The sequence below is a fragment of the Salvia splendens genome, chromosome 15 (genome assembly GCF_004379255.2).
Source record: "Salvia splendens isolate huo1 chromosome 15, SspV2, whole genome shotgun sequence".
Classification (NCBI taxonomy): domain Eukaryota; kingdom Viridiplantae; phylum Streptophyta; class Magnoliopsida; order Lamiales; family Lamiaceae; genus Salvia; species Salvia splendens.
The window spans coordinates 3,905,361-3,920,471 of NC_056046.1; the positions used below are offsets into that span (position 1 = coordinate 3,905,361).

General features: G+C 36.8%; 1 protein-coding gene across 4 annotated transcripts; it reads left to right on the forward strand.

Annotated features, from left to right (window-relative positions):
* Window positions 1–837: 837 nt before the first annotated feature.
* Window positions 838–10,536, forward strand: LOC121767214 (inositol hexakisphosphate and diphosphoinositol-pentakisphosphate kinase VIP2-like). 4 transcript variants are annotated; one of them, XM_042163435.1, is made up of 28 exons: window positions 838–1,062; window positions 1,225–1,284; window positions 1,410–1,456; window positions 1,569–1,652; window positions 2,270–2,333; window positions 3,068–3,221; window positions 3,321–3,391; window positions 4,504–4,608; window positions 5,193–5,285; window positions 5,521–5,595; window positions 5,807–5,892; window positions 6,125–6,331; window positions 6,415–6,514; window positions 6,600–6,670; window positions 6,750–6,831; window positions 6,966–7,250; window positions 7,322–7,384; window positions 7,469–7,543; window positions 7,649–7,777; window positions 7,898–8,139; window positions 8,216–8,260; window positions 8,370–8,436; window positions 8,650–8,721; window positions 8,850–9,103; window positions 9,225–9,318; window positions 9,421–9,588; window positions 9,783–9,857; window positions 9,951–10,536. In XM_042163435.1, exons 1-28 carry the CDS (start codon window positions 994–996, stop codon window positions 10,218–10,220), a joined length of 3,207 nt encoding a protein of 1,068 aa, XP_042019369.1. In that variant the 5' UTR covers window positions 838–993; the 3' UTR covers window positions 10,221–10,536. The 4 variants fall into 4 exon arrangements, with proteins under 4 accessions (XP_042019369.1, XP_042019370.1, XP_042019371.1 ...); XM_042163436.1 differs by having other exon boundaries at window positions 9,954–10,536; XM_042163437.1 differs by having other exon boundaries at window positions 9,261–9,318.
* The last annotated feature ends 4,575 nt before the right edge of the window (window positions 10,537–15,111 follow it).

A 15,111-nucleotide genomic window follows, 5' to 3' on the forward strand; every position in this document is an offset into this window, starting at 1 on the left:
GCCACAATGGCGGACACTTCCCGCTTCTCGTACGCCCAATACACGGCCTGGTGGAACGGAATTGTGCATATGGCAGGACTACTTGGTCTTCCCCCTCCCCCTAAACCTCGACCGCCTCCGGAGGATGATTCGCCGGCGGAGTAGTTTTTTTATTTTCCCACGTTTAATTGTGTGTTTTTTATTGTGTGTTTTTTATTTTTTTAGGATTTGAATTGTGTGTTTTTTTTAATTTTTTTAAGTTTAAGTTGTAATTTTTTTTAATATTGTGTGTTTTTTAATAAAGTATGTTTGTTTTTTAATAAAGTATGTTTGTTTTTTAATAAAGTGTGTTTATTTAATTTAATTTAGTTGGAAATAAAAATAAAAATTGAAATAGAATGAATAGTAATTTAAGGAACGGTTAAGGAACGGTTAAGGAACGGAGGGTTGCAGGTTCCGTTCCTTAGTTAAGGAATGGAGTAAAAAAGTACAGTGGGGCCCTCAAATAGTGGTTTAAGGAACGGTATAGGAACGGTATAGGAACGGTATAGGAACAGCGTTGTGGATGGCCTAAGAACCGTCACTTTCCATATCCAAGTTTATCACTTTATCGTATATTCTACATTTAAAAAAAATCTAATTTTCCAAAATAATACAAAACCCAGAAAAAATCATACTACGTTCTTGAATTTTTGTTTTGGGCCTGTTAACCAAATAATAAAAATTAATTTTTTTTAAAATGAAGAAGCTGAGGACTGAGGAGTGATTTCTTGCCTTTTTACAATTTTACCATATTGGTTGCGGATTTATTGCATCTGGCCTAACAACTTTGTAGTTATGTATGCGTATTTCCTTTGGTATTTTTACATTTTTGGTTGCAATGAAATTGCGCTGGAATTATATTGAATGTACATAATTTGCATGAATGTGGGTCAGAATTTCTTCAGTAATCAGCCTGAAGGAGATTGAGAAGTGGTGGGCAGTGCCCAAAATTTAATCTTTTTGCGGTTAGAAATGGTGGGCGGTGCTGTTTCTCGCTCTCGCAAGAAGGTTACAATAGGAGTGTGTGTTATGGAAAAGAAGGTGATATGCGACTCCTGGGTTCTGTTTGTTTTATATTACTGAGATTTTTGCTCCAAAAACCATGCACTTTTTTTTTGTTTTGTTTTGTACACTGTTGATTTGTGCTGATTAAATTATGGAGTGGTATTTTTGGTCAACTGTTTGTTTTTGGATATCTTTTAGGCCTTTTCTGGGCCGATGCTGCAGATTTTGGAGAGGCTGCAAGCATTTGGAGAATTTGATGTGAGTGATTATTTGCCAGCTTTGGACAGTGAAATATTCAGTGCAATGATGTTTGAGGCCAAACTTGTTTGTTCAATTTTGGATACTCAATTTTGATCTTTTTTGTGATGTCAATATGATTGTAGATTGTACATTTTGGGGACAAGGTAATCCTCGAAGAGCCTATTGAAAGGTGATTTTTTATCCCTTTTAAATTTTACTGTTTAGTTCTTTTTCCTTTTCTTGGTATGTGTGTCAGTTCTTTGGTTTATTTTGAAGAAATTGAGATAAGTGTATAATTGCAGATGGCCTTTATGTGACTGCTTGATTGCCTTCTATTCTACTGGCTATCCTCTGAAGAAGGCTGAAGCATATGCTACTCTAAGAAGGTAAGCATACATCTCTTCTTACTCCAATGTGCAGCTTCTCATTGTGCTCTTACATATTGTAGGAAACTCTGTTATATGCATATTCTTTTCATTTCTCTTTTTTCTTACTATATAGTACATGCAACGAGGGTTAGGGCGTATACCTTAGACGATAAATATGTTGAAGGTTTTCAGGAGTACTGTAGTTCCTTTCCTCCTTCTGTTGGATATATTAGTCTTTTGAAGAAGAAGCAGCTACTAGGAAAGGATGGTGTTGCAACTGAAGACATATATGTTGAAGTATTCGAGTTACGTAACATCTGTGGTTCTGCTGCTGTCGATAAAGCCATAGGAAAAGCTTGTAGCTTCATTGAGTTTATGTCCTCTCCCATCCTTGAAATGCTCCTGGCATTCCTTTATGGAAGTAGAAGCATTTTTCAGTAACAGATGTTGTTGTAGTTCCTTTAAAATTTAAATGGTACTTTTAATTGGATCTTTTCTACATCTGTCTGCATGCAACCAGTGCTATCATGATTACTTTGATTTCAAATACTTTTTCATAAATCCAATGTATTGTGTATGCTTTGTTGTCTAAGTATCCCTCAGTCTTGCTGCTTTTGTCATTTGGTTTGCTGTAGGCCTTTTCTTGTAAACGAATTGGGAGATCAACGTCTTCTTCATGATCGAAGGAGAGTGTATGAGGTTTGCATCCTTTTAATCCTTAAGAGAAAGTTGATATACAGTCTTTGAAATATTTTCTACCTCCTACTCATCCCTTCATCTGATATTCTTATATGGCCAATTTGGAGATTCGATGAAAATGAAAACTGATTGTCTGGATTCTCCCCCCCCCCCCCCCCCCCACCTCCCAACTTTTCCTTGACCTTCCAGTTTCCCCCATATTATTCTCCCTAATCAATGGCGTAGCTCTTGTATGTGCACACCTGTTTTGTTTCCCAGTATCTGCTTCACCCCCACACTAAACAAGTAACATAGCATCAATCTGTACAAGAAAATTATGGCATTTTCAGGGGAGTGGTAGTTTTCATATCTCATACTTCTCAAAACTCAAAAGTCTCCATGTTTATGTCAGTGTAAACCATTTTGCAACTACATTTTGATTTCTATCTACTCAGAGCGTAAAATTAATAGCAATATATTCCTTAAAAATCAAAGGGTCTATTTCATTTATTTCTCTGCCTAACTAAATCATGCTTTCATTGTTGTTACTTGCCTAATTTTTCCAGACATAACCAAAAAAAAGAACTGAAGTCCAGTGTTTAACCTAAACTATACATGTGCACTGAGTGTGTTATCCACTGAATTGACACCATACTACTTTTGACCAATGGAATATGTATTAGATTAAATATGGTTTTCTTTTCCATTTAATAATAGAATGATTAAAGTGGTAAGTAGTCTTCATTTGATGGCAGAAACTTGAAATGTTTGGCATTAATGTTCCAAGATATGCCCTAGTGAACAGAGAGTTTCCAAATCAAGAGCTGGACTTTTTTTCCGAGGAGGAGGATTTTGTTGAAGTCCATGGCAATCGGTTCTGGAAGCCTTTTGTGGAAAAACCGATTCATGGTATGGAACTATGGATATTGAGAATATTATACTGGATACTCATGTATCGTTTTAATTTTCTAGAAATGGGTGCCAATTTTTATTCTGTCTTTTGTGAAGGTGATGATCACAGTATAATGATATATTATCCTAGTTCAGCTGGTGGGGGAATGAAAGAATTGTTTAGAAAGGTAAGAACTTAGCAGATATTTGAGTTCGGTAAGTCCTTGATGTCGACTCAGGTTTGAGACACTTCATTCATATTATTATTATTATTATGATTATCTATTTATTGTAACGGAAACTATAGTATTCTAAGGTTCAATTGCAAGGCTGTTGAACCAGTTCTGCCTCTGTTTAATATAATTTGATTGAAGTCCACTTTAGTCTTTAGCTCCTATACAGTTCAATAAGCCATCCCCTAGTTTTAAAGCAGTATCATTTCCAGGTGTGTTGGCCACTGTGGAATGTTGGAACTCGTTTTAGGCCACTGATAAATTTTACATTTCTCATAAAATTATAGGTATAGAATGCATCACATTCACATAGTCCCAAGACTCTTCACTGGAGCTGTTTCATATTTCATATTCACTATTCAGATAATCATGTGTAAGAAAAATATTTAGATATCATATTTTCATATTTGCATGGAGTATTCTGGTATAATATTATGAACTTTTTTACTTTACTCTATCCTGATATTTAATCCATGTGTAGTTCATCATGGTCAAGAAAAGATTTTTGTCAATGTTATCAAATAGCCGATATGGCGGCGCTATGGCATGGCGTTCGGTGGTGGAAACGCCATAGGACCATGGCAATGCCATAGCACCGCCATATCCGCCATTTGACAACATTGCGTGTGTACTGCATTTAGGAATGGGGCATTATGCAAGAAACATGGATGTTAGAGTTGTATTTTATGCTTTATTAATTGTTTTAAGAGTTTTAGATGATACTTTTTATTATTTTCTAATTTTTGAATTATATATAAATATATAAGTATTATTTTATTAATTTAATTATTGACCGCCATATCTGCCATACTAATACGCCATATCCCTGTGGCGGTTTTTAGGCGAACCGCCATAAGCCGCCATACGAGATTGATAACATTGATTTTTGTCCTTTAGACTTATTTTGAATGATTAATAATCTCAATATGACAATCAATGTATAAGAAGCTGCTTTAGGTATTTTAATCAATATCAGATGCAAACTTGTTCATTTAATAGTGCACATGCATTTCATCACCCTTTATTTACTAATTGACGTATGCAATATATTACTGTTCCTTTCTCAGGTTGGTAATCGGTCAAGTGAATTTCATCCAGATGTGAGAAGAGTGAGACGTGAAGGTTCTTATATATACGAAGAATTTATGCCCACTGGAGGCACAGATGTAAAGGTAGTTAACCACCCTTTATTTTATGAATTACTCTTGATTGAACTTTGATCATATCTGAAGTTGCTAAAATCCAAACATCACAAAGCATGCAGAACTGGAATCAACTTAATATTCTTGAATCTCTGAGATCTTCTGAATTGACTAGAAATTCCCTTGGGCTATTTAGGAATATTGTGCAGAAGTGTGTAAATATCTATTTAGTATCATGCAGCGACGAACTCTGTCTACTAGAATTGTATGTTTTTCATTCTCTTGAGTGCTCAGAATTAGGCTGACGGTAAACTTTAGTTAAGCTGCCACTCATCTTAAGGTTATAGATTTATGCTTTTAACATATTCCAATGAACCTTTTCATCTGGAACTGCCTGATACAGTTAACAGTTTTTCTCGGACTATATAGTGAATGATTAGCATAGAAATTATCCGACTGAAGTTATGCCGTAGGGTGATCTCGTGACCTTCACCAAAACTACCCACAATGTAGTGGGAGGAGGAATAAACTTGTATAGAATTCTATTTATTGCTCGGGGATATTCTGCTATAAACTGGTTTGAGAAAAAGCTTTAACTTCGTAATGATTCTTAGGTGTACACAGTTGGTCCCGAATATGCTCATGCAGAGGCAAGGAAATCGCCAGTAGTTGATGGTGTAGTTATGCGAAACCCTGATGGTAAAGAAGTAAGTAACTTGTATGATCTTATTCCACAAACTGAGCTTGTCTTCTAGGGCTTGTAAGTTGAGATTTTAATATGATTTAGTTGTAGCACGGTAGCTCTTCTTACAGCTACCAATTTGATGGTTGTGACGATTGTTGCTTATGCATCACTCATGTACTTATATAATCAATTCTCTATATCCACGATATGAGGTATAAAGTGGGATTTATTGGCTATAAGAGTTCATGCATGTGCAGGTTAGATATCCTGTTCTGCTTACTCCTATCGAGAAAGAAATGGCTCGAGAGGTGTGCATTGCATTTAGGCAAGCTGTAAGTAAATATTATACTTTCAGAGAGCAGTTGTCAATATTTATTCGATTCAGTTTTATTCTTTGCTCTTCCCACAGTCCCCCATATTATCCAATGATTTAGAAATGGTTGTTAGATTTGTGTGGCAATAATAGACCTTTTAAGAAATATAGTAGAATTTCCTGATTTTTTTGGGAAGTGGCTCTCAGTTTCTCATAAACATGACATACAGGTTTGTGGCTTCGATCTCTTGCGCTGTGAGGGGCGTTCCTATGTTTGTGACGTCAATGGATGGAGCTTCGTCAAGAACTCCTACAAGTAAAATTTCCTGTTCCTATTTCCATTTTTTGGTCAGTTTGATTTCATATCATTTGGTGGATTGATTTCAACTAAGCTAAAACTATGGACTAATCCGATCATTGCAATGACCTCTTTTGAGACTTTGTTATCTTCATTCGTGACACCCCTTCTTGTTGCTTCTCGTACCCTTCGCCCCTCCTTTTCTTTTCCTTTTATCGGGCTTCTGAATATTTTGAAATTACTATGCCAGATATTATGATGACGCTGCATGTGTTATGAGGAAAATGTTTCTTGATGCTAAAGCTCCACATCTTTCTTCAACAATACCTCCAGTTCTACCTTGGAAGGTTAACGAACCTGCTCAGCCCTTTGATGGTCTAACACGTCAGGGAAGTGGGATAATCGGAACTTTTGGGCAGTCCGAAGAACTACGTAGCGTGATTGCCATTGTTCGTCAGTAAGATGTTACCTTTTGTTTACAGTTCTAGTTAAATACTACACGTAGTATTATCCCTTGATAAGTGCTCCTTTTGCTATCAGTGGTGACAGAACTCCAAAACAGAAAGTGAAGCTGCGAGTTACTGAGGAAAAACTATTGAATTTGATGTTGAAGTATAACGGGGGAAAGCCTAGGGCAGAGGTACTCGTTTATTCCTCCTAGCGATTCTTGTTTATTTATAAATGCGCCTTTTTCCCTTTTAATACCTTTCCATCCTTTCCTGCAGACAAAGCTCAAAAGTGCTGTTGAACTGCAAGATCTTTTGGATGCGACACGAATTCTAGTTCCTCGTACGAGGTGTGTTATTCTTTTTCCCAATTTAGTTGTATCCACTTATAGCTTGGCTTTGTTTTGGTAATATGTGTGAGTTATGCAGACCTGATCACGAGAGTGACAGTGAAGCTGACGATATCGAGCATGCTGAAAAGCTTCGGCAAGTGAAAGCTGTGCTTGAGGAGGTCCATATCATTTTTCATTAGTAAAATCTCCTTTCGTCTTACTTTTATTCCCCTACCATATATGTCTGCTCTGCTATTTGTAAGTGCTATTTTGCTTGTACGATTGTAATGGCTATCGATGCTATGGCATCCAGGGCGGGCATTTCTCTGGCATTTATCGGAAAGTCCAACTTAAGCCTTTAAAGTGGGTCAAAGTGGCAAAAGTGAATGGCGAAGGGGAAGACGAACGGCCTACTGAGGCCCTGATGATTCTTAAATACGGCGGTGTCCTCACACATGCTGGCAGAAAGCAGGCTGAAGAACTAGGACGGTATTTCCGGAACAATATATATCCTGGTGAAGGTACGGGCCTGCTTCGTCTCCATAGTACATACCGCCATGACTTGAAGATATACAGCTCAGACGAAGGCCGTGTGCAGGTTAGGCTCTCTAACTCTTTTATACGGCATATTCAATGCATCTGAAACCTCGGTGTGTTTACCATTCACAGATGTCTGCAGCTGCTTTTGCCAAAGGTCTTCTAGATTTGGAAGGGCAATTGACACCGATTTTGGTAGGTCAAACATTCATAGCTCAGATTAATGCCATGTTATTATTTCGAAACCACCATTTTCACATCTTCTTAAAACCGTCTAAGGTTTCGCTTGTCAGTAAGGACTCTTCTATGCTGGATGGGTCAGAAAACGCCAGTTCCGAGATGGTAGAAGCTAAGGTTAGTCTTTCGAGTCCCCCTTTTTTTTTGTGTTAGTGCATTTTTATATGCCATCGTACCCTGAAAATAATATGCTTTTGTTTCGCCTTTGCTTTTTTTCCCCAGGCCAGGCTAAACGAGATCATAACTTCCGATAACAATACGGTTGAGAGCACTGATCCGCCGGGAGAAAAGCCTTGGATGGTAGATGGTCGTGGAGTTCCTCCGAACGCCTCCCAACTTCTTCCCGAAATTGTAAAGTGCTTACTTAGTGTTACTCTTCGTTTTTGCATTTTGAGTCATGTCAAACTACCCTATTTCCACAAGTTTTTGGTATTATTATGGACTGAATCCCTTCATCAAAACCAAAACCAGGTGAAGTTAACGAAGAAGCTCACGGAGCAAGTGAGACTTCTAGCAAAGGATGAGAACGAGGAGCTTGCGGGGAAGACCTCTTACGATGTGATTCTGCCATACGATCAAGCGAAGGCCCTTGGCAAGACAAGTATGGATGTAGATCGGATTGCTGCTGGCTTACCTTGTGGCAGTGAGGGATTTCTTCTCATGCTCGCTCGTTGGAGAAAACTTGCGAGGGATTTGTATAACGAGCGCAAAGAGTATGTCTGTTCTCCCTTCATTCTCCCACATTGTGCAACTTGAACTCAAACTTTAGCTATGTGCGTGCAATTGCAGGCGGTTTGACCTCACACAAATACCCGATGTTTATGATTCAAGCAAGTAAGGAGATGCACAGTTGTAGCAAACATAATATTGGATCGTGATTTGCACCAGCAAGTTTTTTCAACCTATTTGTGATTTATTGCTGTTTCCCCTTTCGGTTTGACAGATATGATCTCTTGCACAACGCACATCTAAAACTAGAAGGCCTATACGAACTTTTCAAAGTGGCGCAGGTATGAAATAGCCAATCCGATGATGCATGCTCTCTTACGTTTGATTGCTCTCGGCTGCACTGCTCCTCTTCCCACGACCTATACACTTAAATTGAAAGAAAAGTGAAGTACAATGGAGAATAAATATCTTCTTTGTGGCTGATGCTCTGAGGCCACTCAATGGAGTCGCATGCTTAAATTTGTTTCATTAATTGAATTCCGATTTTCTTGTAGTTACTTGCAGATGGTGTTATTCCAAACGAGTATGGAATCAACCCGAAACAGAAGTTGAAAATCGGATCCAAGGTGTGTTGAACTGACCTACTTTTGGACTTGTGCAAAATATTTTCTTCTTGAAATGAATCTTCTTCACATATAAGAAAAGTTCTCTAGCTAATCCATCATATAAGACTCACCTTGTAAAAAAATTTCAGATTGCTCGTCGGTTGTTGGGGAAGATCTTGATCGATCTGAGAAACACACGCGAAGAAGCAATCAGCATTGCTGAATTGAAGAGCAACCAAGATAGCACTACAGAACTCCCTAGCATTGCTAGAGAAGATTCTGCAGATCTTCAAAAATCTCAGATTAATCTTGAACATGCATCTAAAACTAGTCTCGGCAGTGAGAAATCCGCGGATCTAGATGATGACGACGACAAAGAACCTAAGTACCGATTGGACCCAAAGTAAGTGTTTGCATAGTGTATTATCTATTTTTGCAGATTTTATTTTATTTTATTTTATGATTTATAAGTTTATGCTTAGTAAAATTGGACTCTCAATTCAAACTGTTTGAATCTATGATAGTTTTTCTTCCAATGTATGTATGTTTACTCCCATCAGGTATGCAAATGTAAGAACCCCGGAGCGACATGTGAGGACGCGGCTATATTTTACATCGGTGAGTGAGTGTAGTACTACAATTTTCTCCATACAACTTCCTATTTTCAACTTCAATTTGAAATTTTAAACTCGGTTGAATTTGTTTCTTTTCGGTTGATAGGAATCTCATATCCACTCCATGATGAACGTTCTCCGTTACTGCAACTTGGACGAGTCCCTCCAAGGAGAGCCGAGCCTCGTGTGTGATAGCACCTTGGAGCGCTTGTGTCGGACAAAGGAGCTTGACTACATGAGTTACATTGTGTTCAGGTTATTCGAGAACACAGAGGTTCGTCTCTCTCATCTAATGCTCCTCTCCATGCTTTCTCGATCTCTAAGCCCTGGCTCCTTCCCATTCGACATATTCCCGTTGCAATCTCCACAGCTATGCTACTGCCTTTCTCATTACAATATCTAAATTTTAACAAAAACATCAATCTCTTGAGTTTGATAGATAAATGACGGTATTTGAAACTGATGCAGTTGGCATTAGAAGATCCAAAGAGATTCCGCGTAGAAATGACCTTTAGCCGAGGTGCAGATTTGTCCCCTTTGGAGGTAAACTTCGACTTCGACTGATTTTAATCCTCTTTTCTATGCTGCAAGAATCCTATAGAAGTTCTTGAATCGAAGTTGATGTTCGACTTTCAGCAGGCAAATGAGAGAGATGCGTCTTCATGGCATCAAGAGCACACTTTGGCCATAAACGGCCCTGAGCGGCTTCAAGAAGTGGGATCATACTTGACATTCGAGAGGATGGAGAAGATGATACGGCCCTTTGCAATGCCAGCAGAGGACTTCCCTCCTCCCACGATTCCTCAAGGGTTCTCCGGCTACTTCTCCAAGAGCACGGCCGTTCTGGAGCGCCTCGTCAATCTCTTGTCTTTCAACCGGCACTCATCACACGCCAACGGGAAGTAGTTAAGCCACATAGTCCTCTCTGCCTCGAAGTGTTTTCAGAGGATCGAGATCGATTCTTTCGCCCTTTTTCGCCTGAGATGATTGCTGCACGTGTGTTGAAATGGTGAGATTCTTCATGTTTGTGTTTTGTTAGATTAATGGTGACAGTTCTGTGACTTAGGAAAGTGGTTATGTTTTAATGTTTTGTCTGCAATTTTTTTTGTTGGTTGTTTATGGTGGGCCTGTAAATGGATCTTTTGAGCCCAACAAAATGGTTTTTTGTAGGCCCCATTTGTTTCAAACCTACCATAAATATAATCATAGGAAATTTTGGGTTTTTCTAGAATCTTAGTGGGCCCATTTCTTGAAGACATTTAATTTTTGGATGAGTCACAACAATGACTCCTTACTCTCTCCCATGCACACAAACACAGAGATATACACAAGAAAAACAAACACAGACGCAGAGCAAATTTTGTCACACACACATACAAACTAAAACGTTTTTTTTTCTTTTCCAAATTAAGATTTTTGATTTCACAAGAAGCTTTGAATTAGTTATTTATTGCAAATTGTAATACTCCTCTAAAATTATGTAAAAGATGTAAATTTAAAGTCAATATTATAGGGATTCTAACCTGATTGGCCTCGGCATTAGTACTCCGTCACTAAATCAACTCAAATTAATTGTTGATTAATTTGAACTTCGTAACTTTTGGTGCCAGTTCACTATTGCATCATAACCATACCATAATTTCTTTTCATAAAATTGTCAAATATTAGGCATTTTATTCAATTAGTGGACTTACAAATTATGTAAAAGATGTAAGCACCAAATTGCGACTCATAACAAATATCGCAATTAATGGTTTAAATTTTCCCCTTGAATAATAATCCATTTACCAAGAATTCCGGAAAAGGGACAATAAAATATCCATTTCAAATAGAAAATACAAAGATTAGGGATGTCAATGCAGTCAGTAATCCGTGGGTTGGCCCGAATAACCCGCCAAATTTATAGGGTTAGGGTTGAAAATTTCTAACCCGATAAAATTACAGACCGATTAGCTCGCACCCGATTAACCCGCAACCCGTTAGGGTCAGACCCGAAAACCCGATGGGCTGGCCCGAAAATCCGATAAAATTTCTATTGTTCTATTTGTTTGACTCCTAATTGGACACTTTCATTGATTATTTTTATAATATAGATAACTAAAAAAATAACATTCAATTTTATATTAAATATATAAATTATATATTAAAATTTTATTAATATAATAATAATAAATAAATAAATTAGAAACTTCTAATTCATTAATAAATATTTAAATTTGTAAAACATGTTTTAAAACATGCTTTAAAATATTTAAATTTATGTTTTATTTTACACAAATCTCAAATATTAGTATTTGATCATGTTTGTGTTTGAGTTTAAGTATATATCTCAAATTTATCATAATTAAATATTTATATTTTATAAATATAACTAATTTTCGTCATTATTTATTGGATTGATCGCATGTTAATTTTATCGGTAGCAACCCGATTAACCCGCTAGGTCAGCCTGAAACCCGAGCTTTTAGGGTTAGGGTTGAACTTTTATAACCCGAAAAAATCTCAATCCGATTAGCCCGCACCAGATTGACCCGCAACCCTATTAGGGTTGGCTCGAAACCCGGTGGGCCTGCCCGATTGACATCCCTAACAAAGATACACAGATACACACAAGTGTAATTATATGAGTTTTTAGTCCACACGAGTCTTCTCAATAATTAGATATTAGTGGTCCTTTTGTATTTATTTTGATTAATATATGTCAATAATATTCCCTGTTTAAACAGTTAAGTGTATATTTTTGGTTTGGAAAGTAGGAAATTTTATAATGTTACGAAATATCAACACAACTGTCCTTGGAATTATTAATTGTAATATTCTCTATTTTATTTTAATATTGGCTTAAATTATTTGAATATAAGTAATTGACTAACCAAACTAATTTGGTTTTCACCGACACTATGTAATTATATCAAATTAAATACAGTACTATTTAATGTTGGTTCTTGTTTTTATTTAAATGTTTTCATTGGACTTTTAAAGATAAAAATTGAAGAGAAAAAATCACATTCCAATTTGGCCTAAACTCGATGAAATTCCTATTCGATTTGATAAACATTATCAAAATAATTTGATTGATCAATTTTCACATTTGTCTTTAGTCGACGTATGATATGTAGCTTATGAATAGTCAAAATGAAATTAGAGTTGTTTTCACACCCACCCTTAGAATAGTCGAATGTCATAAATACTAAAACTAGGTCATTGTTAAAAAGTCGGTTTGGATTTAAAGTGCAATAAATATGAATCAACAGTTTTTTTCTTTATTTTTTATTTATTTTCTACTTTTCTCTTGATTTTTTTTTATTTTCTACTTTTCTCTTTTACTTTTTTTTTGAATTGGTCGTGTACTTTATTTATTTTCATAAACAAAAATAGCAACTTCTCCAAACAATTCACATTAGGTGCACCAATTAACACACTAAATACTAAGGTTTTGCCAAATTATGTAGTAGTAGTAGTAGTAGATTGAATAATTATAATGATGAACTAGTAAGAAAATCATATATATACTTACCCATACACACAACTTTTTATTTAAAAAAATATAAGTGGTGAAGCTGTTGAAAAAAAATGGTTTCGAGCTTGTAGGGCTCTTAATTAATTGAGAATTGGCTTTGAGTTTGTATGACTCTCAACTAATTTAGTAGCTATGTACTCTGCGTTGAGAGTAGATAATCATGGAATTTCTTTCGAATATCGATTTTCGATGAGTAAAAAAAATAACATGTTAAAATTGTGTGTGGTAAGACTTGATAATTATTTTGGATCACGATAAAGTTACTTGAACTTAATAGTAATTATTTTAGACCAAGATAGAGTTTAACTCGATAGTATTTTGGATCACGACAACTTCACGACGAAGGGCTTCAATGAGTAAGTCTGTTTAACTTTGAGCAATATAATAGCATCTTGAGTTTCTCTTTTTTGGGTTGATGCTTAGCTTGCTTATATTGGATCTTGTCTTTGGATATGCATAGATAAACACTACATTCCACTAGAAAAAAAAATCATGATCACTTGAGCCTTTTGCTATTTTGAACTGAAAAGTGATAGCATAATTTATACTACTAGTATTTGGTGATTGGAGCATATTACTTTTATAATTAGAGATTTGACCTCTGTTGGGTATCGGTGGTGCACACCCGAACTCTACATTAGTATGATATTGTCCGCTTTGGGCAAAAGCCCTCACGGTTTTGCTCTTGGGGTACTCCCCAAAAGGCCTCATACTAATGGAGTTGGGATAGCCCATTTATATGCTTGCAACTCTTGTTCATTCACCGATGTGGGATATGGTTTGCTTCACCACAATCCTCCCCTCAAACCAAGACCACGAGACCAAGACCACATGTCTGTGCCCCCATGTTACAGGTCATCAGGTCACCACAAGTCTTGGTCGAGCTCACGCAGAGACATCGGAGAACTTGCAAGCGCAACCCACCGAACCCCGAGCCACACAGGCCCAGCCCCTGAACCAAGGCTCTGATACCACTGTTGGGTATCGGTGGTGCACACCCGAACTCTACATTAATATGATATTGTCCGCTTTGGGCAAAAGCCCTCACGGTTTTGCTCTTGGGGTACTCCCCAAAATGCCTCATACTAATGGAGTTGGGATAGCCCATTTATATGCTTGCAACTCTTGTTCATTTTCCGATGTGGGATATGGTTTTGCTTCACCACAACCTCATTATAGTAAACCTAATACCAATAATGTTATATGACAACGTGTTTCATTGTAGTTCCTTCTACGTATTTAATTTGATGTTGCTAATTATATTGGGGATGTAGTCATCTCTCTATTATATGTGCAATAACAACAAAGTAGAGAAATATATTCAAACTATAATGATAAATAATATAGTTACAATTTCTTGCAGTATTAAAAATTGGATAGATAAACAAATCAATTAATTAAACTACTACCTCTATTTCCGTCCCAACTGAGATATTTTTTCATGAAATTTTTAAAAATGATGTTAAATTAAATAAACAGAAAATTTTAATTTTAAAAAATAAAAAAAGTATTGTTAATTTTAAAAGAACAAGACAGTATATATATTTTAAGAAATGGATGGAGTATTAGTAAATAATTTAATTAATTGTACTCATATGATAACTGATGGAGACAGGATACTTATAAATTCCTTGTTAGGCCATCTACAATAGGAATAGCTCAGCAATAGCCCAGTCATAGCCTAACCACTGCCACATCATCAGCACTAACAATCTTCCTGCCAAATCATCAAAACAAGCAAATAGCCCAGCAATAGCCCAGCCATAGCCTAGCCACATACTATCCACATCACTATTAACAAATATGTACAAAATGAAATAATTAACAATCACACAATATACGGAATTAAATTTACTAATATTAATAAAATTTAAAAAGTACATTAATTTAAAAAAATTACATAATTAAAAAAAAACTAACATCGTGCAGTCCTCCGCGCCCATAACTCTTCAATTAAATCCTTTTGGAGTCGAATATGAGCCTCCGTTTGGCGCATGTCGGCATGTGCTTGGAGGCGGCCGTCTTCATCGTGGGGTACCCCACTCCGTACGTTAGGGGCGGCAACGCCGTGGCTTGGACCAGCTTCATTATCGTCGTTGGCCCAATCAGTCAGTTGTCCACCTTCATCTTCGACAATCATGTTGTGGATGATTATACAGGCGTACATTATATCAGCAATGCAGTCGACGTGCCACAAACGCGTTGGCCCCTTAACTGCCGCCCATCAAGCCTGGAGCACACCAAATGCGCATTCCACGTCCTTGCGCGCCGACTCCT